This window comes from Aethalodelphis obliquidens, unplaced genomic scaffold (genome assembly GCF_003676395.1).
Source record: "Aethalodelphis obliquidens isolate GAN/ISIS:26980383/991018 unplaced genomic scaffold, ASM367639v1 scaffold11, whole genome shotgun sequence".
Taxonomy (NCBI): domain Eukaryota; kingdom Metazoa; phylum Chordata; class Mammalia; order Artiodactyla; family Delphinidae; genus Aethalodelphis; species Aethalodelphis obliquidens.
In genome coordinates this window covers 41262172-41286858 of record NW_020837955.1, presented here as the reverse complement: position 1 = coordinate 41286858, position 24687 = coordinate 41262172, and the positions used below count along the sequence as shown (strand labels likewise).

General features: G+C 54.5%; 1 protein-coding gene across 4 annotated transcripts in view; it reads right to left on the bottom strand.

Annotated features, from left to right (window-relative positions):
• Positions 1–24394, bottom strand: part of PTPRE (protein tyrosine phosphatase receptor type E) — a 43092-nt gene extending 18698 nt beyond the window's left edge. For 2 of the 4 annotated variants that reach the window (XM_027112944.1, XM_027112945.1), the window contains exons 1-8: positions 24276–24394; positions 16896–17001; positions 16493–16566; positions 14720–14856; positions 9326–9416; positions 4627–4703; positions 3886–3922; positions 1964–2061 (exon numbers count right to left, since the gene is read on the bottom strand). In XM_027112944.1, coding sequence (XP_026968745.1) covers positions 1964–2061; positions 3886–3922; positions 4627–4703; positions 9326–9416; positions 14720–14856; positions 16493–16566; positions 16896–17001; positions 24276–24387 — 732 coding nt within the window. In that variant the 5' untranslated portion in view covers positions 24388–24394. Of the gene's footprint in view, positions 1–1963; positions 2062–3885; positions 3923–4626; positions 4704–9325; positions 9417–14719; positions 14857–15093; positions 15647–16492; positions 16567–16662; positions 16764–16895; positions 17002–24275 lie in introns of those variants that run through there. The other 2 variants (XM_027112946.1, XM_027112947.1) reach the window with 2 other exon arrangements.
• Between the last annotated feature and the right edge of the window lie 293 nt (positions 24395–24687).

The window sequence follows — 24687 nt, the reverse complement described above, 5'->3', positions numbered from 1 at the left end:
AAATAGAAAATATGAACAGACCAATCACAAGCACTGAAATTGAAACTGATTAAAAATCTTCCAACAAACAAAAGCCCAGGACCAGATGGCTTCACAGGCGAATTCTATCAAACATTTAGAGAAGAGCTCACACCTATCCTTCTCAAACTCTTGCAAAATATAGCAGAGGGAGGAACACTCCCAAACTCATTCTACGAGGCCACTATCACCACGATACCAAAACCAGACAAGGATGTCACAAAGAAAGAAAACTACAGGCCAATATCACTGATGAACATAGATGCAAAAATCCGGTGCTTTTTTGGGCGGAACCAATTAGTGTTGGTGGCGGCCGCTAGGGCTGCCCCGCCTGCCGCCTGGCCTCCCCACCCCTGCCCCAGCTGAGCTCCCCACGGCCTGCCACTTCCATCTCAACCGGCAGCCCTGCCCTCCAGCCCGGGCCCCAGCCAAGCTGCCTGGGCTTCGCTAGGGACAGGCCAGCCAGCCCCAGGCCAGTGCGTGATGATGGAGCGCAGGGTGCGGGGTGCCTCTGGGCCCGTGCCTGGCCGAGTGCCAGGACGCGCAGACCCTGGGAAGAGACCAGCAGGACAGACATCTCTCGCCAGGCTGGGTCTTCCTCTTGGCCTGCTCGCGCCCACCCTCGTGCTGGCCCTCACGCTGCAATCTGCAAGAAGAACAGTCTCCCTGCCGCCAGCGTCCATGCCTCCAGCTCCCAATTCTTTCCTTCTGGAGAGCGAGCGAGAGCTCACTTCCTAAAGCACAGGCCCCTGCTTACTGCTGAGAAACCCGCCGAGGGCCTCCACTGCCCACCTGTCTCAGCCCGACGTTCAAGCCCCAAGCCCCGGTTCCCTGGTGCATCTGTAGCCGCTCTGTCCCCTGTGTGGGCGTCCTGGTTCTGGGTCCAGCACATTGCTCCCGGCCTTGCGAACACACCTCCCCGCCCCAGTGCCTCTCTCCAGCTGCATCCGATGCAGTCCCTCCCCGCACCAGCCCAGTCTTTGAGACCCAGCGACACCATCACCCCCTAAATGAGCCCTCCTGCCCCGGTCCTAGCCCAGGACCCACGGGGGGCCGCCCTTCCTCTCCTCCACACCTCCAGAGCCACAGTCATGCTGTGTTCCGGTTTATCCTACAGGGGTCTGTTTCCCTTTGGCTAAAGAGTGAGTGACTCCCAGGCATGAGAATGCCCCGGCGTCTCTGCACCCTCAGCCTGGCCTTGCCTTCCGGGTGGCCTGTCCCTCCCGGGCCACCACTGTCCCCGTTACTCTCCTTTATATTTTCTGTCACCTCTTGACATAATCTACATTCACGTGCTCTCCGCTTGGCGCCAGCCCCGGTCAGTGGAATAGAAATTGAGTGAGGGGTCTGCCGGGCGGCTGACGACATGCACCCCACCTGGGGCAGCCCTGTCCAGGAGACAGAGGCCAACGTGTACCCGTCCCCGTAGGAAATGAACCAGCTTAACCTAGAGATTTCAAGTTCTTATAATGTACATGCATTACATAATTAGCATAATTAGAAACAGCTAATTAAACACACTGACATGACAAATCAATATTACTTCAATACGCCTTGTTTTTTCAAATGCGTTTCTCTGGTCTGAGTAATACGCGGGAAATCATTTTTTTTATGGTCTGAGGCTCCACACATTTTATGTCCAACATACTAAAGACCTCTGTATTAAAATCCATCACTCCCACCGTGGAGTAGCCCACCAGGGATGACCCTCAGCTGAAAGAAGAAAATTCTGCACCATTTTTACATCATAGTCTAAGACAGTGAGATCCTTGGAACACAGAGAACTTATTTCAAAATAAAAATGCTGTGAGCCACTGGGTGTTTCTTCTCTTCTGCAGTGATAAGCAGCGGGGGGAGCGGGGAGAGAAAGGAAAAGGAAGTGGTAAGCACACCCCCAGCAAAGCAGCTGAGAAGGAAGTGCCCGTGACTCAGAGGCTGGACTCACCTCTTTTCTTTCTTTCAGGTTCGTCAACATGACGATGGTTGCAGACTTCTGCTCCCAGATCATCCTCCAGAAATCATTCACTGTCTCCTGTTTAGGGCCTGTGAGCAGACGATGGTCCCAAAGTCAGACCGAGAGGTCGCTGCGAGCCCCAGGCCTGTGGCCCTGGCCCTCAGGCCCCGGGAACGGCTCCCCCACCCGCCCCGAGGAAGGGGGTGATGGGCCTGCCGGTCCATCTAACACCCTACAGAGTCCCAGAACCGGAGTAGGTGGCAGCCTCTGCACTCTGTCCTGCCACTCCCCCCCGATGTCCCGCTGCGGCTGGGAAATCCCAGGAGCTAAGTAAGACCCAGCTGGGTGATGATCTTCCCGGGCCATAAAGGCTATTCAAATGGGAGCTGGGTTTCAAGCTGCCTGTCAAAGTGGTTTGTGGCCACTGGGGTGCTTGTCAAAGCCTCAGAATATGACCCTCCATCCAGAACTGCTGAAGCAGAGAGTGTGTGTGTGTGTGTGTGTGTGTGTGTGTGTGTGTGTGAGAGAGAGAGAGAGAGAGAGAGAGAGAGAGAGAGAGAGAGAGAGAGACTGCAGGCAAAATGACCTGCGCGCCATGTCTAACCCCCCTTCCTCTGAAAACATCTCATCTTCTGGCTGCCCTGACAGCCAGTAACGCTGTCCAGTGAGATGTGGGCTGAAGTCCCTGAGGAGGGAATCTGAACAAAAGATAAAGTGTCCCTGGAAGAAAGTCCTCTGCCCATCGCCCTCTTTCCTGCCTTATTAGGGACACAGCGCCTCGAGGTGCAGAAGGCCATGTTGTGACCCTGAGGATGACACCATGGAGGGCGGAGAGGTATAAAAGAGGCCCCTCTCCCCTGAGCTGCCGCCCCGGCCCTACGCCGCTTCCCCGGACGTCTGCTTATAAGAACGAAAAAGACATTTCTATTGGTGTCAGCTGGTGTTTGTCAGGTTTTCTGACATTTAAAGCTGGGCCTATTCCTGAGGGACGGTGGGCGTATGTGTATCGCCCTATTTTTCAAGGAATGTGCATTTAAGATGTTGATCTACACTGAATTTTGGGACCCACAGCTCTAAAGACCCTTGCTGAGGAGTCAGGACGTTCAGGAAACCTAGTTTTAGCTCCAATGACACCCAACCGCACCAGTACTGGCTCCTGGGGATGCAACCCCTGGGCAGATGGACGAGATGCTGGATTGAAAGTAATCCCCAAACCCGACAGCTTGGAAGCCACATAGAGCTTCGCCAGCCGAGGGAGATTCAAGGTTTTCTAACGCAAGTATCGACACGCTGAAGTGGCAACCCAGACCACTGGGTGTCTGGGTTTAAATCATGCAGGTGTGGAAACAGATCGTGTGTCTTTCTGCACAGACACATCGCGTGGCTGCACATCTAACACGCCTGTTGTATGACAGACGACCCCAAACGCTCCATGTCTGTCTGCACTGACCACAGACGGGGGGCATATGCTCTCAGAGGTTCCAACTCTTCTGCTCCTTTGAAACCCTGTTCCTAGGAGGAGTTTCATCACCTCACAGTATAATGCTTCTCAAACTCTACTGAGCAGAATGACCTGGGAACGCTGGCCAAAATGCAAATTCAGGGACAGCAGCAGGTTGAGGGTAGGGCCTGAGCTGCTGCATTTCTGGCCAGCTCGCAGGGAATGGGACACTCCTGGCCAGTGAAGCAGACACAGTGAGTGGCAGTGCTGTGTGAGATTCATGACAGCTTTGAATTCTGTGCTTCGGGAAAGGCTAGACGGACTCTGATCAGCTATGTAAACGGAGCAGCACACACACGTACAAAAAGCCGACATAAACCCTCAGGACGGTTGGTACCGGATAAAGAAGCAATCGCCTTCCATGCCATTTTACCAAAATCATGTTCAGAAAGTAACTTAACAAAAAGCTTACCTTGAGCTGCTATGAATTTATTCTTCTCTTTATAACCCTAGAAAAATAAAATCAGGTTTATAATTTTTCAAAATTATCGTCGTGGAAGGATTTTGTTGTTGTTAGGAAAATAACACGTATCCATCGTGAAGAATTTGGAAAACACAGAAAAGTACGAAGAAAACTCGCCAGGAATTCCAGAAATAACATGCTATTTTTGTATATCCCTCTCCAATATTTTTTCTGTGAATACCTTCCCAGACACACACACAAGCAAAAACACAGACACACACGTGTATATATATATATATATATATATATATATATATATATATTTAAATTGGTTAATATGTACACATTCTCTTATACTGAATTTTTATGATAATTAAAAATTTCTATTAAATGATCTTTTAAGCTTCAACTAAAATGGATTCTTAATAATCCATTGTGTATGATTTTACCACAATTTATTTAACTGGTCCCCTCTGTTCTGTTTGGTCAGTGATATAAATAATGCTGTAATGGACATCCTCAGGGCTTATCTGCATCTTAAGAACAAATCCCCGACACAGGTGCTAATTCAAAAGGCCCAGCACTTTCATGCTCTGTGCTGTGACCAGTGTGGCCACTGCGCTCAGGAAAGTTGTGACAATTTACATCTGTGGCCCCAGAGAAGAAAGCGTCCAACGGTCACGATTCACACTCAACCCCCAATGGTCCAGGCATGAGTGTCATGCTGGGTGGGGGGCTGGGCGTACTTACATCTATGTATGAAGCATTGATGTAGTCTGAACATGGGGTTCCGTCCACCTGGCTTAAAATTACCCTGGAATGGTCATCTGCAAAAAAACCCAACACAAAAACCATGACATTAGGACAAGGGAATCACATGCACAGTATTAAACACTACAAAGGACATAACCATGGTGATCACGGGACAGAAGGGACATTCTTCTTAGCCATTCCCACGAGATCCTCAGTGCCCTGAGGTCGGGGAAGCACCTGTTGTACCTCAGCACTGAGGACAAGCCAAGCCCCAAACAGGAGCTCAGTACAACCTGTGGCATGATGACAGGTAAGAATTTCAGGGTCCAGGAGTCGGTCTGCTGAACCATCACGTAGACACAGCAGAATGTGCGGGACCCCTACAGTGTGATGGCAATATCCTCTGAACCCCAAACCAGGCCCCAGTACTGACCAGTGCGGGTACCCTCAGGACCACTTCCGGGATCCAGTCTCCCAGGCTTTCCAGGAGGAGCACAACTCTGCCTCTGGACACACGGACACAAGGCTCTGGGGTTTGGGACTCCAGACCCCAGTCCTCATGTTCAGGTCTGCCCCAGAGCAGAAAGGTAAGCCACACTCACACGGACTGCCTGGGCAGGATGGGCCACTGCCTGGAGGATTCTGGCCTGTGGTACAAGCGGTTTTCCAGTGTGGGAGGGCCGACCAGGGAGGGCTGTGTGTGGGGTGTGTGTGTGTGTGTGTGTGTGTGTGTGTGTGTGTGTGGTGTACTTGTGGGGTGTATAGTGGTGTGTCTTGTATAGTGTGTGTAATGTGTGTTGTATTTATGTGAGTGTGGTGTATATGTGTGTTTGTGGTGTGTATGAGTATGCTTGTGGTATGTATTTGTGTGTACACACATGTGGAAGAGTTTTCAACCAGGGCCCTATGTGACCTACGTGGGTCCACGTCACTTCTGCCTTCATGGGCCCCTTTCTCGAAAAGAAAAAAATTACACATTTTACTTGACAACTGTATTAGTAGTTGGTATAAAGATGAGTGTGAGGGGCTTCCCTGGTGGCACAGGGGTTAAGAATCCACCTGCCAATGCAGGGGACACGGGTTCGAGCCCTGGTCCAGGAAGATCCCACATGCCGCAGAGAAACTAAGCCTGTGCACCACAACTACTGAGCCTGCGCTCTAGAGCCCACGAGCCACAACTACTGAGCCTGCGTGCCACAACTACTGAAGCCCGCGTGCCTAGAGACCGTGCTCCACAACAAGAGAAGCCACCGCAATGAGAAGCCCGCACACCGCAACGAAGAGTAGCCCCCGCTCACCACAACTAGAGAAAGCCCGCACACAGCAACAAAGAACCAATGCAGCCAAAAATAAATAAATACATTTATTAAAAAAAAAAAAAGATGAGTGTGAACCAGGCTGGATTACGTATATATTTTCTTCTGATTCACAAAGAAATTAGATGGTTTTATGGGTCCCTACAGGTGGTGTGGCCCCGGCCCTGGGTCTCCCCGCTGGTGTGTAAGTGGCCGGCCGCTCCCAGGAGTAGAAATATGAAGGATGCCCAGACTCGGCCCGGGGCCCAGGGATCAAGCTGCTTCCGCGTTTATTATGCTGCGCTGGGCACAGCGCACGGTGGGTACTTCGTACGTATTTACTGCATTAATTATTAAATAGTTCCACGTCCTGGCCCCTGCTTTGTCCCCTCCTAGTCACAGGCTGTACGTCTCCCATTTACATGGAAGGAAGCTGGGTTGACTGCGAGCTGTCTGGACACGGTACCACTGCTGCTAGCGAGCACAGCCAGTGCGGCTCTCAGGGTCGGTCACGGCCCACGCAGGGCTGTCAGGGTGCCCGACCTCAAACTCACAGCCCACAGAGGCTCGGCCACGAGACCCGTCTGCTCAGGGGCTGACAGCCCTGAGGCAGAAATAGCTCTAGCTGAACACGTATAAAGCTAGTTGAACGTGATTTGGACCAATTTACCCTTCTGAGGACGGCTAGCTGAACGTGATTTGGACCAATTTACCCTTCTGAGGGCGGCTATAGAAAGCAGGGGGTAAAAAATAGCGTTCTGGTTAGATTTAGTATCTTGCAGTGCTAAGAGCTTCCTGTCTTTTTACTCTAAAAAGTCGCACTACTCTTTCAAAACACTATTTCCTAACATTACCAGGTGCTGGCGGTTTTTTTCCAGAACAGAGGATGCTCTCTTGCTACCGGCCGTGGAGCCCTTGGAACAGGCAGCCTCTCAGCACACCCGGCATCTTGACCTCTGTCCTCAGAGCTGCCTAGAGCCACATCCGGGACTGGGCTCCTGCCCCGGGGCACCTCATAAATCAGATACATTTACAGCCAATCTCTGCTTGGGGAAGAGGGGGAGGGGCAGGGAAGGTGTACCGGACTGAGGGCCTTGGGCCCCCGCCCCTCTCCCTGCCCGTTGACCCTGACCTCAACCTGAGTAAGAGAAGGGTCTCCCAGCCTTGGGGTGGGGGGAGCAGGCCTGGGAGCCCCCTGCACGATATCCCCGTGATCTAGCTGCCCAGGGCATCTCTGGCCAACTGCTCAGTTTAATCAGATACGCTTCTCCTACGTCTGGCTGATGCCAAACGCCAGATGCCACCCAGCTGGCCATCTCCAGGGCCCACCCCGAGTATCTCCAGGCCACTGCTCCATAAACGCATCCTCCCACCAACATGAAACACTCACATTCTGGCAGAGGTCCCGTGGGCCCCTGGGGATGGCCAGCACCCTCAATTACCTCTGACGTGGCACTCCTGGGCCAGGAGGGGCTGAGGCAGGACCCATATTTTCATACCTGCAGGAAAGGCCAACTCACTTCCACAGCACGAGCTGGAGGACACAGCTTAGAGATGCTGTGCCGGACCAGGCCTGCTGGTCCCCGTTGGTGATCCTCTGGGGAGGCGGTGCCCACTCCCCCAGCCATCACATCTGGGAGCAGTGGTGGGTGCAGGTAATTCCTACACCTGGCTGCTAATTCCGCCCGGTTGAGCGCCCACCAAAACTACTCTTAATCAGCAATGTAATCGTTAGCTTTAAAAGATACAGTGTTCAGTGAGTGATAAGGACAGGAATGCAGGTGAGGAATCTGGGACAGGGCTTGGCGCTGATTGGGTCCTCCACGTGTACGTTCTGCAGTCAAGCACCAAGTAATTAATTAAGCTAGTTAATTCAACTAATACTAGATGCTAACTTCCAAATATCCCGATTTTTATTCGACCAACAACATTCCAAAGATTCCCAACCTCCTGCCTGGTTTTCCTTTCCCTTGAGCTATTCAAGCCGAGAAACTTGCCTCCGATAAGCCTCACCCAATCTGACAGCAAGTCCTCTCAAGTGATCATTGCAGTGTGTGCAGAACCCGACCCGGGTCCAAGCCACCCTCTCAGCTCGGCTGTGTGACCACAGTGGCCTCCTGACCCGTCTCCCTGGTGCTCCCTTGGCTGCCTCTAAAAATGTGTTGGATGGCAGACTACTTAGTTAATTTCTCTGGTTTTAGCTGACCCAGGCTCATGGTGGGCTCTGCAGAAAACACCCACAAAAACCCAAAAAAACCCCAAACAAAACCCCCAATAAATCCTATGCACGTAAGATGGGAAAGAATTGTTTCTATCAAGTGCCAATAATCCAGACACCACACAGACGACACGGACCACAGCGTCTCCTACCTACAGAGCCGCTGCAGATGAGGCGGACCCAGCGTCTCCTACCTACAGAGCCGCTGCAGATGAGGCGGACCCAGCGTCTCCTACCTACAGAGCCGCTGCAGATGAGGCGGACCACGGCGTCTTCTACCTACAGAGCCGCTGGACTCAATTCTAACCCTAAAAATGCAACCAGGAGCCGTCATGCCGAGGGCCAGCACAGACCAGCTGGCGCCACCCCACGGAAGCACCGCCTCAGAAGGGAGGTGTTCCCTGGCACGCCGGGAGGCCTTGGTTTGGGGTTCAAACGTGAACTCCCTGGAGTTTTTTGAGGCTGCCCTTCTGTTAGCCCGATGGCAAAGCCAACAGGAGGGTCCAGGATGGAGGAAGGACATCACACACCTCCCGGGCCAGCTTCCACAAAGGCAGCTTGGAACTCTGGGGGTCTGTCTTGGCACCGAGGCCAAGGCGCAGCCCATCCAGCAACGCCCCTGGACAGATGTGTCTGCTCCCCGGCCCCCCACCCCCTGGAGGCCGCCCTCCCCAGCCCATGGCCACCTTTAGCTGTGGTAAAGATCCAGTTACTTCTAAGCCTTCCCACCAAGCTGCCAATGTCAGACAGCTCTCCTATTCTGCCACTTCTGTCCTTGGTACAGGAGCCTTGTTGCTGGTGGCAGAAGCACTGCGTCCAAGACGGGAGATGCCCAGGGCCACCAGCTGCCCGAGACCCAGGCACAATTTGGGTCCATAGGAGGAGCCCTGCCAGCTGGTGCGGGGGGCACCCGTCTTGGGCAAATAGACCAGGCAGCGCAGGTCTCAACAGCGAGCACAGGCTTGGCAGCCAGACCCAGAGCAACACAGGCTACCCAAGTCCTGGGCGGGAGACAGACACCTAGACTCCCAGCTGCGAAGGCTGAGCCACTACACTGACCCAGGCCCTGACCTCCAAGCCCCCGCGCATCTGCTGTCAGGACAGACAGGGTCACCAGTAGCTGCAAGGCAAGGCTGAGTTTAGTCAAAACGCCACCCATCGCGCAAAAAAAGTAAACGCTTACTGGGAAGGATGTTGGGGTATCTGTTCTTCTCTCTGTTTTCTTCCTTATTGGCCAGCTCAAAAGTTCCTGGTACGTGTCCGGACGGCAGTGACTAGAAGAAGCACAGGGTCAGCAATAAACGTGAGGAACCCAACACCGTGCTTACGTCACCTCCCGACTGAGCGCAGGAATCCGGAAACCTGGTCTCTGAGCACCTCCGGTGCTGGGCTCGTCTCTCTGCTCCTGCCCGTGGAAGTTTCTGCCTCAGGCGCTGGGCCGGCACTGGGCAGAGATGTGATGGAGACACAGGCCCGCCTCCCCTTGGGCCCGCTGTCTAGTGGGGCCAGTGGAGGTGCAGATAACCTGACGACCCAAAGCTGGACCCCGGAGTGCATTAAGGCAGGGGCTGGCCCGTGCACTGCCACCAAAGCCCCAGGACTCACGGTCCCGGTCCAGAGCAGGCCCTGCACAAGTACGTAGGAACTGGCCACGGCAGAGCTCTGATCCGGGAGCAAGGACCCAGATGCTGGGCTGAAGGACGAGTAGAGTGATGGCGGAGGACCGTCCTCAAGCCCTCACCTGCTGAGGACTTGGTGTGCTCCGAGGACCAGTGGGACAGGCACAGCTGGGGGGCTCCTTGAAAATGCAGCTCTCAGGCCACCCCAGGCCCGCACAGCAGCTGCCCACTTCCCCAGGGGACCTGCACGCACCGCCCTAACCCTCTCTTTGTCTTAGAGGAGGAAAATGAGTATAGGGGCTCAGCTAGGCCCCTAAAGCTGACGTGTGGCACAGCAGGTGTCAGCCCAGCGTCCTGACTTCTAGTTCTTTCCACGACTCAGAGGCTCTTGGCTCTTGTTAGCACCAACTGTCTTCCTGTTTGCTCGCTGCTGGGGGGGGCTCCATGCTCAGGGGGGCTCCTTGAAGTGCACAGCGGGAGAGAGCCTTCTGAACCCCCAAATCACATCCTTCAACATTCAGCCTGACCGTCAGAGGAACCAGGGGTCACTGGTGTTAAAATCTATCGAGTGTTTACGACGTGCCAGGCACTGAGGGAGGAGCTGGGTCACCTGCCTTCACAACTTACCTATTATCAGGTGACACCAGGATCACTCCTGTTTTGCAGATGAGGAAAGAGAACCCCAGGGTGGCTGCAGAATTGTCCAGAGTCACGTGCCTAGCACGTAGCAGGCAGCAGGAGGGCACGTGCAGCTGGCACCTGGGCCACGAGAAGGGCACTCGCTTCCTTAAGTGTAGGGACAAGCGAGGGCTTCCCTGCGTCCGGCTGTAAGTGCCCAGGAGACTAAGGCACAGCCGGAGATCAAAGCCAAGGCCCTGAGTCGGGTGTGCAGCCCACGGGGGCCCAGAGCCTCCTTCTCCCGGGTCGGGGGTTTCTCCATCACAGACCCAGCCCCGGCCAGCCCATGGCCTCTTTCCCCACCACACCCAGTGGCCACAGGCAGAGGCTCTGCCAGGGCCAGTGTGGAGGTCTGCCCGGCAGGCACCAGGGCAAGGCTGGTGGGCAGTTCTCCGCCGGACCAGCACCTCCTCCGCCGGGAGCTCTTCATCGAGCTGTCTTAACACTGAGTTTCTTGACCAAACCTCAACGTGAAATTTGTAGCAACATTCTAGAGCCTTCTCTTTTTCACCCCAAAGCTTTTTTGACCCCAGCACTGAAAACAAAAATGAGGCCTGAGACCATCGCGGGGGATGCATGACGTTGTGCGTTTGTCAAAACCCACAGAACGTGCAGCGCTGGACCCCTAACCCGGACTTTAGTTTGTAACAACGAGTCAATGTTGGCTCATCAGTTGTGACAAGTGTAACACACTCAGACAAGATGTTAATCATTGGGGAAACCGTGCAGGGAAAGATGGGGGATATGGGAACTTGGTACTTTCTGCACAATTTTTCTGTAAACCGAAATCTGCTCTAAAAAATACTCTATTTAAATTAATAAATTAACAGAACGAAACAAAACCAAGAAGCCTCCCTCTTCCTCTGAAAGTGAGGAAGGGGAAGGAGTGGCTGGAGGGGTCTGAGTGGTAAGGACGGACCCGGCTCTGCCACCCCCAGCCGTGTGGCCCCGGCAGCGACCGGAGAGCAGAACACGGAGATGGGGTGACGATCCTGACTCTGTGGGCGTCAGAAGTTCACAGTGGAGGCAAAGCACCCTGCTCCCCGAACTCCTACCCCATTTCCAAGCACACAGAATGACCGCCCACACAGAGCAGGCCAGCACTTCCTCCTGCCGTCAGTCATGTCTGAGCCGCTCCAAAGGCACAGGGCTCATAAGAGAGCTCTGGGGCGGGCCGGGTGTGGCCTGCCATAGCTGGGTAACCCCTGTAGCGCCCCGAGTGAGCCGTGCAGCTAGCAGTTGGCTGATAACTACCTTGTGATCGATTGTCCGGTTACGTAAACTGGCTGAAGAGGGTTTGCTGGTTTGTTTGTTTGAGGTGACATTTTTAGGCACTGGGCTTAAAATAACCTGCTGGGACAGAGGCTCGTGGAAGAAGCTGTCTGGAGGGGGCCTTTTCCTCACCTGCAAGGACTTAACCGGGGGCCTGGAACAGACTCTGCTAGGTCAGTGTTCTACCATTGCGGGTGGAGACGGCAGACTGGACATTCACAGAAGTCGTCCTGAGAAGGACGGCAGCTCAGACTTCCCTCGTGCAGGAGCCGGGCTGAGCTGGGCACACACCTTACCTCTTTAACGTGTTAAGACACTCCCATGGGGGCTGGGAGGGCCTCATTTCATACACGAGGCCACTGAGGCAGAGGTTAAGGATGTCGCCCGAGCCCTCCAGGCTGGTAAGAAGCAAATCTGGGGCAGGCGCCGAGGCAGCCCGTCTCCAGCATCCATGCCTTGATCACCCCACTGAACGGATCCCAGTGCCAGGCCCCCATTTACTTCGTCAAGTTCACGGCAGCTTCCACTGGCCATACACACAAGTCCCAACTCATTCGGATCGACTACTTTGAGGCTCATCTGTCTCCCTGCACAGTTCCTGGGAGAGGAGCTCAGGACAGAGGGTGAGCAAAGAAGAGGACGAGCGTCGAGGGCCCAGCTCGAGCGTGTCCACCAGTGGAGGCAAGAGCGGGCTGGTCACGGCAGCTGTGATGCTCTCAGTAGAGCCTGCCCTTCACTTGAGAGAGGAGCAAACTGGGGTCCAGAGGGGGACGTGCAGCTGCCCTGGGTCCCCTGGAGCCAGGACCAGGCTCCATGCTGCTGGCCTCGACCCCTCGACCCTCTCTCCCGGCCCTTCCCTGAGTGGAGGCCGTGGGCAGGAGGGCAGCTGGGAAGGCTGCTCGGTGGCAGGGGTGGGGAGAGCAGAGCAAGGCACTTGCTTTGGTTGGTACCCCAAAACCCAGGAATCAAGAAAAATCCCATTCAAATGCAACATCTAAAAAAATCTAAACGCAAGGGCTTCCCTGGTGGTGCCGTGGTTGAGAGTCCGCCTGCCGATGCAGGGGACGCGGGTTCGTGCCCCGGTCCGGGAGGATCCCACATGCCGAGGAGCGGCTGGGCCCGTGAGCCATGGCCGCTGAGCCTGCGCGTCCGGAGCCTGTGCTCCACAACGGGAGAGGCCACAGCAGTGAGAGGCCCGCGTACCGCAAAAAAAAAATAATAAAAAAGAAATAAAAAATCTAAACGCAAAAAAAAAAAAAAAAATCCATGATAACCAAAATATCAAACTTTTAAATACCGTCAGGATGAGCAACAGCGTGGTGATAAGCCATGTCGGAGCCTGGGGCAACAGGAAACACCAGAGTGACCCTGTCTTTATTTACAGTTGTGCTGTTTTGTTCATCATGGATTGCTTGCATTAATTTTGATGATTTTTAAAAGCTGCATGAAAACAGAATTTATCCAGATGGCAGAGTGTTTTGGTGCCCCCTTAAATTTTGCACCTGGGACAAGTGCCTCACCTGCCCGACCCTCTTCCCGGACCCTCGCTTTGGAGATGGTGGTACAGCCAGCGAGTTCTGACTCAGCCCTCCCTCGGCAAGGGCAGTCACCAGCCTCCACGTGGAGAAATACAAGTACAAGAGGAAACAGGACACGAATGGACGTGGGGGAAATGGTCCTGTAGCTGCCAACTTGGATAGTCATTTGGAAAATGGAGAATTAACTTCTCTTGTCAGGCTGAGAGACTGCAAAACAATACTGCTTGGAGCTGTCTTTCACTATGACCTAATAGCTCAGAAAAGGGGATACATTTGGAAACAATTAAAAGGAAGCAAGATAAAGGCAGGTGAGGCTTGTGTCAAAAAATAAACAAAAGCACGGGTCTAAATGCGCCATCACCCTGCCGCGCCCTCGTGGGCTGCTTCTGGATAAAAAGTCACTTGTCTGCAGCAGGAGTCATGCTGTCCTTAGATGTCACAATTGTACAACTCTTTGCTGTTTACCAAGTCAGAGCCTCATATTTGACCTGTGAGGTCATTAAGGCATCCTCCCACCCCTGCCCCTTCACAGATGACGGAAGCTGCGGCTTCCAGGAGAATAACTGATGGGCCGGGCGGGGCTGCGGTGCCACAGGCAGGGCCAGGACCAGGTGGCCCCCCTGCTGGAAACCCGTCCTCTTTCAAGCTCAACACCAGCGCACGGCTATATACGATACGAGGAAGATGCAGAAAAGAAAACTCAAAACACGATCAGAGATCAACACTGGACAGCCAAACCCGAGACCACACTTCCCAGTGCGTCTCGTCTGCCTGCCTGAGCGTCCAAGCATCTATAACTATCTGTCTCTCTATCTATCTATCATCTATCTAGCAGATTCACAATTCATGGAACATTAAATTAAGAACTTAGCAACACAAGGGGAGGTGTCATTAATGTACATTTGCATTTTTGTTGATAGTAGGATCGGTTTGCTACCATCGGGCTGGACCAGTTCGTCAAGTTCATCTTAGCTGTTGCCATCATTAAGTTCACCCAGAACGGCGGTAGCAGGATGAACACACTGACTTGGGCAGAATCAAAGGGCTGTCCAGGCAGAGCTAGTGTCCCCTCAAGGCAGCCCCTCGACTGTTTAATTGATGTTGTGCAGGATGGTTTGGGGGCTCCTTTGCTCTCAGCGTGCAATTGTTACCCTGTGGTCCACTCAGGCCCTGGTCTTGCACGTTATCGAGGTAACGGTGTTTCCGTCACACTTGACTTTTGAACACGGCACCCAGGGTGTCTGAGCTGCAAGGAGGTTCTGAACCTCTTTCTCAACCATCTCATAAATGGGAATGAGGGTTAGCGGAGGGTCATCACGGCAGAAACCAGGTTTCCCTGGAACCCCATTTTTGGGACAGTGTCTCGATGGACGCCAGCATTCTGAGCCTTTGGGCTAATTTATCCTGAAACACGACATCCCACGACCCAGCGCCCTTCCACGTGACAAGAAAGAGGGGCCCCAAACTCACATTGAACTCCTCCCGAAACCTCTTGCAGTCATCCGCCGACCGGACCCGGATCTCCTCCTCCAGGTGCCCCACGGGGATGGGAAAGTACTTCTTGGGCCCCGAGGGGGACCTGCTGAGAAGCATCACCCTTTGCTGCTCTGTGGGATCGACAGAAATACGGGGCTTATTAAGCCATATTCCCAGGTGGGTGACATTAACCAGACAGACGGACAACGTTCCTGGGGGAATGACGCAGCTGGAGGGGGACGGTCGTCCCAGATCATGAGCAGCTGAAGCAAGGTCTGTCTCTTTTAACACACCCTGATCACCCATAGTGACAGACGGACGCCCCTCTGGCTGGCGTCCCCTGCTCTTACCAACCAGAGACGCCTCACCTTCCCAGCTCACTAGCCCACCAGCCACCTCTCCTTCCTCAAGGGATTCAGGTGGCTTCACACTCCAGCTCAACTGTCCAGGTTTGAAATGGAGCAGAATAACAATAGGTTTCTGGGCGCAAATGGGTAACAGGCTGGGAATCAGTTCCGGTATGAGTCTCCCGCAGCCTTGTCTTCTTTGTAACAACTAGTCCCGGTTACTCAAGTCCCATAAGCTCCAAGAGAAATAAGAGAAACCACTGCTGTTTTTTTCTTTTTTGGGGGGGGGAGGGGCTGGCGGCACTGAAAAGGAGAAGGGCCAGACTTCAAGGGTGTCCCCGGACAAGCTGCTTTCACAAATTCAGAGTGAGACAGCAAGTGACACCGTGGCATGTGCTTCTCTTCCTAGGGAACTGAGCTGCTGTTCTCAACAAGGTCAACACTACTTTGCTGTCACCTGCAAAAGGGCCTGTCCCCACCTGCAGAGCTGTTCTGAAGGCCAGCCAAGAACTCCCTCCAGGGCTCATTCCTCCTGAGACAGTCACTCTAGGATGAGCAGGTGGCCTAACCAGCCCCAACTTCCTCCTCCCATCCGGGCTGTTGGGACGTGCAGGGCAGGGAGAAGGGGGCAGGAAGGTGGTGCCTGGAGGCCACGTGTCATCATGAAACCAGGGTCACGGGTCTCCCAGCACGACAGAACTGCCCTCCTGGGTCTGGCTGAGGTCCTTCGCTGCCGATACTCTTTGTCGTGTGCCAGGTCGGTTTTGTAATTCATCTGAAGTCTGACGGCACCTCTGCTCCCCCAAACCACGGGACAACCAGGCAGCAAGCTGACTGAGGAAGCTGTAGGCACTGGTGTGAACAATAGTTTTCAAAGCCTCTGCCTCACATACCTTTCCTGGACATCTCAACGCGTGGGAAGAAAACCAACGTCTTTGTAAGCACAATTTACAAGTTAGTAGCTGAATTCGGAACCTCAAAGAAAGGCAGGAAATTCCTCCTGAGCTACTCTGCGCCTCCCTGCTGAGCACGTTGGTACATCAATTCCCTTCTTTTAGCTGATGGGAAAACTGCGGATTCCAGGGTGGCCCTTTCGAGAACTGTAAATTGTGAGCCCACCTGTCTCAGCTTAGGACGATCTAAGACTTACTGATAAATTTTATATGTTGAAATCCCGGAAAAACGACAGGATATGAACAGTGTCTCCCCCAAAGCCACAAACTGAAATGCCTCAAACGTCTGTTTCACACCGGACAGAAAATGACAGTAGTTTTGAAACGGGGAAACTCCGGTTATAAAGGACGGCATGATACCAGGTAAAGCCAGATGAAAGTCGCAAAGCCGGAGGAGTCCATCATTTAAGTGTTAAGGTGTTAGAAAGGCACGGCCCCCCCAGGCCCGGCCCAGCCCGGCCCCCTACCTTGCTCTTCTAGGATTCCATTAGGCATCTTCTTGTCGTTGGAGCTGACCACTGCCTTCCTCTGCTTCCTGAACCTTAGAGACACAGACGCGTGAGGTGTCAGCACAGGGAGCTTGCTGAGAGTCCAGAGCCCCGGGGATAGCCACCAGGTGAGCCCCAGGGATACCCACCAGGTGAGCCGAGAGAAGCTGTTCCTGCTGTTCATGGCTGAGCCCCTGCCCTGGTGCCTTGGCCCCGCCCCTGCCCTGGCCCCTTGGCCCCGGCCCTGCCCTGGCCCCTTGGCCCCGCCCCTGCTCTGCCCTCTGCCACCCGGCCAGCCCCCGCCTGCTCATCTGCAGTGACAGCCTCTCGCATCATTTCCTCCCCAGCAGGTGTGGGTGAGCCAGCGCCCGGACACTCCTACCTGAAGAAGTAGGCTGCAAGGAACAGGAACAGCAGCAAGGGGAGCAGCAGCCAGGCCAGCAGGGGCTGGGGCGCGCCGGGGGCCGGAGGGCCGGGGGCCGGAGCGCCTGGGGGCAGAAGCAGGTCCCCGTCAGGACCCGAGGCACAAGGGGAAGCGGGCTCTGGGCAAGGAAAGGTTCCCAACACCAGACCTCGCAGTTTGCAAAGTGGCCCTCCCACCAGCCCCCCTTCCCTGATGCCAGACCCCACTTTAGAGGTCACCAATTCGTCCCCCCCATCCCAGCGGCCCAGGACACCAGAACCCTCCTTTACAGTTTACAAACTCCCTTCGTCAACAGTCCTTCTTCCTGGACACCAAAACCTCACTTCACAGTTTGCAAAGTAGTCACTCCCTCTCAACCCTTCTTCCCTGACACGAGAACCCCACTTTACAGTTTGCAAACTCCCTCCTTCATCTGCCCTTCTTCCCGGACCCCACTTTACAGTTTGCAACTCAGTCCACCATCCTGGTCCATTGGGTCCACAAAGGTCCCTCTACTTAGATGAGCAGCGTTGACACCAAGAAGAAGCTGAGCTGAGGATGTGATGACCTGACGTGTCCAAGGCCCCCTGCTGCTGGGTAGTGAAGGCCCAGACCCCCGTGTGACCTGTTTCCCCAGGTCCCAGGGCACCTGTCCCTCCCGCTAACGGGAGGTGGAGGAGGGTGGGAGTGTAGATGCCCTGCTGCTCTGTCCCAGGACAGTGGCCCGTGGTCGCATGGTGACCCGGCCTCCCGGAGCCGTGAGCTGCCGACCTCACCCGCCCAGAGGAAAGCTGCTGACCAGGCACCACCCGCACTCCCCTTTCATCTGTCTTTCCTGGACCAGAAGGTGCCACGTCCCTGGACCCAACGTGGCTGCCCAGGGCCTGGCCCGCAAGCCTGAACTCCAGGGGGCTCTGGTGGCCCGGCCGCCACCCTCAGAGCCCACCCCTCCCCCAGTGTTCTGACTCAGCTCCTGTCCCCTCAGACTGCCCTGCGGCGCCCTCCTCTCCAAAGCGTCCTCGCCCGCCAAGGAGCACCTCAAAGGCCCCTCGTCCACGAAGCCCACGCAGCTCCCCTCCAGTGGATCCCAGAGGGGCTCTGTGTGCCGTTAGCACACAGCCTATTCTCCTGGGGGAACAGGCCCGGGGGGCCCGCCTTCACCCCCGTTTCAGTGGAAGCCCCTAGAAGGCATGACTGGACCGTCATCGCTCTGAGTCCCAGAAGCACCAACAGGGCCCCTGAGCCCAGCGGGGGCTCCACAGCCCCGCAGCCCCCCATCTCGCACCCCTCCCCACGTATCCCAAAGGTGTAACGGGTATCTCACCCCTGGGCCGGGAGCTCTGCCGCCGGGGCCCTGCGCTGACGCCGGCACCCTGTGGGTGGTCAGTGCTATACTCCTAATAAACGAAGGACTCTTACAGACCTGAGTGACTGCTAGACGTGGAAGTATTAAAACCTGAGGACAGCGGTGAGGAGGTGACCTCAGCCACCGTAAACCTGGCCAACCTACGACACGCCCCCGCTCCAGGCTGCCCCACGCCTCTGCCACACGAGCTAGTGATGTTCAGGGACCACCGCAGCTGAGCTGGGAGGCTGGGGATGCCAGGCTGAGATCTCTGCTCAGTCCCTCCCTGGGAGCCCCTCCGCTACAGAGGCTCCTCCCCGACCCTAGGAGCCGACCTGCCTGCAGCTCCTCGGAGCACCCCCGAACCCTGCCAGGGCTTTGGAGCAACTCAAGCCCAGACTGATGGGGGAGACGCCTGCTACCAAGGGGCAGAGCTGGGCCCAGCCCCAGAGAGGCCACTCAGCTCCATCCCTGCCCATCCAGATGCAGCCGCAGAGCCTGGCAGGTGCCCTTCTGCTCTCCCGGGGTGTCCCTTCTGTCGAACTCCCCACTTCTGCATTTGCTCAGCTTAACCTTGGCAGTGACTGACGGGCCAGCTCGTAGGTCCGAGGGCTGGATGGGCCTAGCTGAGCGTGCAGGCCTGCCGGGAGCTTCAGGTGGGCACCGGGATCACAGACAGCCCACCCCTGGGGCCGTCAGGGGCTCCAGGGTCCAGCCTCCTCTTTCTTTCATGCTGCCCGGAGTCAAGGCTGCAGTTACAGACGTGGGCAATTCCACAGCACACCCTCAAGGAGTGAGGCGGAATGACCCAAGGCCCCCAGAAAGGGGCCGTGTACCCGGACAGAAGTGATGGGCCACAGGGACAAATGGGTTCCCCTGCTCGGGGTCTCTGTCAGTTGTCAGCAGCCGCGGCTGTTATGGAAGATGGAGGTCAGGCGGGAACAGTCAAGGACCAGCAGGCCCCGTGGGGCTCTGGGAACTGGCGGGGTGTCCATGCCCTGTCCGCGGGGCTGGCCGCGTCTTAGCCCCAGCTCACGGGGGCCAAGGAGAGGTGCACATGGCGTGCTCAGTTCTTCCAATTTACCGAAGGAAGAAATCTATATTTTTACGTAAAAATTATCTGATTTTTAAATATTGGTAAGCAATTCAACCCAAATACAATTTTGAAAACCAATGTGGGTCAGAAAAACCCTCCGCAGGCTGGGCTGTGTTCCCGGGCACCAATGGGCTCCCGACGGGAAGTCAGGGTGATGACTAAGAGGAAATTCAAGTCTCTTTCTGTTTTCATTTCACGGTGATGTGACTCAGACTGGGTGGGGCTGAGGGTCACGGCTGGGGAGCAGAGCGGCGCTCTCCCGGAGGTAAGTAGCCCGGTGGTCCACTCGGAGCAGCCTTCTCCCCAAATCTCCTCCAATTCTATGCAGCCAATGCTCCAGGTCAGGTGCGCATGGATGTTCGTGCAAATTTATGCCCATGCACGCCTGAGAAGTGTGCACACGTGTGTGTCGGCTTACATGGAATCTGGTCCTGGAATTTGAAAGTCAGGGGCTGCCGTGTGAGTCCTGACCTCAGTCATGCACCTGCAGGCTTAAACTTGTGCGGCTCGCCCGCTGTGCTGGACGGCCCTGTGAGATGAGGGTGGGCAGCAGGGGGTGGGGAGGCCCCTTGGTTCCCCCCTCAGCCCTAAAGAGTTCTGTGTAAGGCCTTGACGAAGGGGTCCCCCCCTTCTGGGGTCCCCTCTTGTAGGAAGGGGGGTACTGGATGATGTTCCTCCAATGCGGATCTGCCCTGCCTTGGGGGTCCCTGGGGGAGGGAAGTTTGGGGCAGGGGTGGGAGAGAAGAGGAGGGAGGGGAAGAAGGTGGCAGAGCAGCTGTGTTCTGGTTGGGGGGCGGGGGGGGGTGGGTAAGGTCCCTGCAGGACCCGCTGTTTACCAGCAGAGGGCGCTTTAAAAGTCTGCTCCCACCCTGTACCTCGTGCGTTTTGCTGGGTTCTGGTCGACAGGAGCAACACAGGTATCCAGGCCTGCTGCAAAATGTTCAGACCAAACACAGAACAGTCACGGGCAAGAGCCACCCCTTCTTGTTCCCAGAGTTACACGCTGTTAAACCCGTGGGGTGTATCTGCCCTGACATTTTCCCTACACGTTCACATTCATAAACCTACAGGTTCGCTGATAACTGGAGTCCTAACGACTCTCTCATCACATCTAAGACGCCACGGATCGTAAGATGTGCTATTACTTTATCAACCACTAAGAAAGGAAACAAGATATTAAGGCACACTTCAGGATACAGTGATGTGAAATGTGGGGGAAAAAAACACAGATGAAATACGGTATCTGGCAGCTCTGCGACTTGCCTTTCTTGGGTCGTCTGTCTTGGAGAGTTTCAGTGTCAGCACACGGGAGCCTCTTCATTTTGTTTAACTGCCCCTTGAATTTCCACTTTTTGGATAAACCAAGATTGGGATGGACACTTAGGTTGTTTCCAACTTTCTGGCTATTACCTACAATTCTGCAGCTCATGTCAACATCTTTGTGTATCTCACAAGGGTTTCTGTAGGCGAGCTCCTGGAAGTGGACCCTTTGTATTCTGTCCACACACATTAAACTGTAATCGAAACTGCAAACTGCCAATGTTTCCACCTTCTACGCTCACCTGGAGTGTACGATGGAACCTATTTCTCCCAGATATTAGTAATTCTTTTAATTTCTGTCAATCTGATAAGTAAAATAATACCAGTTAAATTTGCATTTCCCTAATTTCTAGACGGTTAGGCGCCTTTTCATGATTCACAAACATACTTAATTAGATATTCATATTTTGCCTGGTCAAATTTTTTACCGTTTTTCTACTGTCTTTTTTTGTTTCTTGTTAATGTTTAGGAATCCTTCATATAATCTGGACAATACCATTTTGCTATACAATTTATAGATATTTACCTTCAACTACTTGTGTAAAATAATGTCTCCTGATGATTATTTAATACATTTTGTTCAGTGAGCAAATGAAATGATTCCCGGTTATTTTGGAACACACTGGCAAAGCACTGTGATCATCCCAAACGATGCTTCATCCTTCTTTTGGGGAACAGATGAAGTTTCAAAGGGCACCTCACACGGTCGGTCAGGTGTCCTCCGGAACTCTAGGTCACAGGAGCCCATCTACTTACATGACAGGGGCCCTGAGCCAGATGACTTCCCTCTTGGAAGTGACCAGAAGCCACTGCCATGCCTGCAGAGGCTGCAACAGGTGACTTTCACATGCGTTCTGGTGGGCACCAGGTCACACAGCCGTCCCGCTTCCTGTAAGGACACCTGACAGCCGCAGCCGATTATCAGCCAGGCATTTTATTTTTAGGTGAACCCAGGAGTGGGGAGCCCGTCACCCTGATGGTGACCACAGCACCACCTGCAGGTGCATTCACACAGCTGCAGCGTTTCTTCCCCACTTTGGGGCAAAGGATGCTCTCTGCCCGGTTGAATATTTTGTTACACGTTCCTGCAGGTTGGGCACTGGGCCAGCCAGAGCCAGCTCCCCTCCGCCCATCCCAGGGAAGCACCGTCCTGAGCAGCCCAGGCTGCAGTGATCCGCCAGTGACCCGGCACCCAGAGGGCCGGCTTGAGACGAGGCAGCGTGACGAGCACAGTTTCTATTTACTGGGGCTTCTGGTCTTTCTTTTCTGTGGTTTTGAATTTCTCTGGGGTTTCCATGTGAAGAGGGTGCTGCTCAGTGCAGAAGATGGTCAGGAGCCTAGAAGGGCTCTCCTGGCTGGGTGCTCAGGGCAGCAGGGAGCCTCACTTGTCCCTGCGCTTAGGGGCTTTAGTAGGATGTTTGTCCAGGGTTAGGAAATCATGGAAAGCCCTCGGGCTGGATGGGGATTGAACTCTTGACCCCAGGCTGAATGGTGGCAACTCTAATCACCTTGGTCAACTTTTTCCTGGAGGGAAGTTGATAATTTTTGTTCTCCCGAAGGTCTGCGATGAGCAAGTTGTGAGGCTTCATGTGTCAACTCGACTGGCCACAGAGCGCCCAGATATTGGGTCAACGTATCTGAATAAGCTGGGTGTTTCTACAGGGAGGCCATGTGGATGAGATCCGGCATCTGAGCTGGTATTCTGAGAAAAGCAGACTGCCCTCTGCACTGGGGGTTGGGCCACATCCAATCAGCTGAAGGTCCGAATAGAACAAAAAGCCGGAGCCTCCCACGAGTAAGAGGGAATTCTTCCTGCCTGCCTGCCTTCCAACTGGGGCGTCACTCCTTCTGTTTCTACGGCAGCCTGCCCGTCTTCAGGCGGAGACTGCAGACTGGCAGTTTCCACAGGAAGACTGGCACCCTGGCTCTGCAGTCATGTAAGCCAATCCCTCATAATAAATATACATATAATTATATATCTTATTGATTCTGTTTCTCTGAAGAACCCTGACCAATACACCAGCTGATCCCTATCAGAGAATTCCTTGAGTTTTATGTCTGGGAGTCTTGGGGGAAGGAGGGGATGGGGATGGAGCAGCAGGTGTGGGAACTGGCAACAGGTCTGGGTGCAGAGCGGAGGTCCAGTCCCTGCTGGTTACAGGCTCCTGCTGGCCCTGCCATGGGATGGAGCTGGCAGACACAGACAGGCCTACAAGTCTACCAGGGAGGCATGGCGGTGCCCAGGAAATCCATATCAACTCCTCGGGGACCTGGAACCCACCCAGCTGGGCCTCCCTCTGTATCAGGCACATGTCCAAGAAGAAGATACCAAAAGATACTGAACAGCCGACTCTCGGTTAAGAGTCTGGCCGGATGACCTACGACATAACTGTCCCGCTAAAAACGGCCAGCGTCGAGGAGTCCTCTACACCCCAGCACGGTTATCTCTCTTAATCCTCACAGCACTGCTAAGAAGTGGGTACTATTATCACCGCCATCTACACCTGGGGATACTGAGGCACAGAGAGGGTCAGCGACTTACTCAAGGTCACTCAGCCACTAAGCTGCAGAGCTAGATGTGAACACAGGCGGGCGATTCAGAGGCATCTGCTCTTGCTTCTCTTCTCTCCCTCTCCTCTTCTTTTAACTGTGCATTTACATTGTTTTATGGAGGTAAAGTTTCCAAGCTCTAAAACACACCCATTTTAAGCATACGACTCAATGACTTTCAGTGAATTCACAGAGCTGTGCAGCCATCCCCACAATCCATCACCTCCGCTTCTCCATCAACCCACTAAGACCCCTCCTGCCATGTGTGGTCACTCCGCGTCCTGCGCCCAGCCCCAGTGATCTGCCTGTCCCGGGCGCTTCACATACGTGGAAAACACAACACGTGCTCTTCCCTGTCTGGTCACCTCGCATGTTTCTGAGATCCACCCATATTGTCTCATGTATCAGGCATTCCTTTTCCTTTTCTCCTTTTTAACTTTCAAAGTATAAAAACAGTGAGAGACTAGAGTAACGAACCCCCACGTATCTGCCCCCGGACATTCTTGGATCAACTGTGTGCGTCTGTGGCCTGCCCCGCTATGCATTCTTTTCCAAGTCACTCCTAGATATCTTGTCGTTTCAGTTGTCAACATTCGAGTATGCGTCTCTAAAAGGTACGGACTCATGTTTTAAAATAAACCTAACTACTACACCAATATCTCGCCCCACAATATGAATTTCTTAATGAATGGCATCAACTATCACGCCAGCGTTTAAATATCCCCCACTGACTCATCCATGTTTGTTCAGGGCTGCTTTGAGTTGGGTTCAGCACAATGGGGGCCATCCTGCCCTCCGTCCCACCAAGCTGACACGGGCTCTCAGCCCAGGGCAGGGGTGGGAGCTTATGTCCGCTGCCTCCCGAGTGCTCAGCTTTGCTCCAGTCAAATACGGAGCAACTGCTCTCCTAGCCAGCCTGCCCTACAGACGTGCAGGGTCAGAAGCACACTTCCCACGCACCTGCCCATCACCCCGCAAGGCCATCAGGAGGCGGGGCAGTGGGCAGTGCGGGCAGGAGGGCAGGGAGGAAGAGGCGGGGGGCCCTTACCTGCGGTCGTGGAGGTCCAGTTGCTCTGCGCGGTGGTGGTCTCGTTGCCCTTGAAAGCCTTGGCGAGGGGCAGGCTAACACCGGCCAGCAGGAGCGGACAGAAGGGCTCCATGGCAACCCTGCAAGAGGCAGAACGGGCTCAGAGGGCTCGCCCGCCACCCACCTGGGGATGGCCAGCCTCCACCGAGGCGGGAAACTCAGGGAAGACACAGAGGACTCGGGAAGAAAAACAGTGGGCCAGGGATTGGGGTGACAGTGGGGACCCTTTGGGAGCGTGGCTTTGTCAGTCTGCGGTAGGCGGGGAGGTCTTGTACTGGCACGATTTCTACCTGCACTTGGGAAGTAGCCCCACCTTAGAACAAGCCAGGTTAGTAGCGCCATAACTACCCGCAGGTTATAAAAGCTCCTGCTG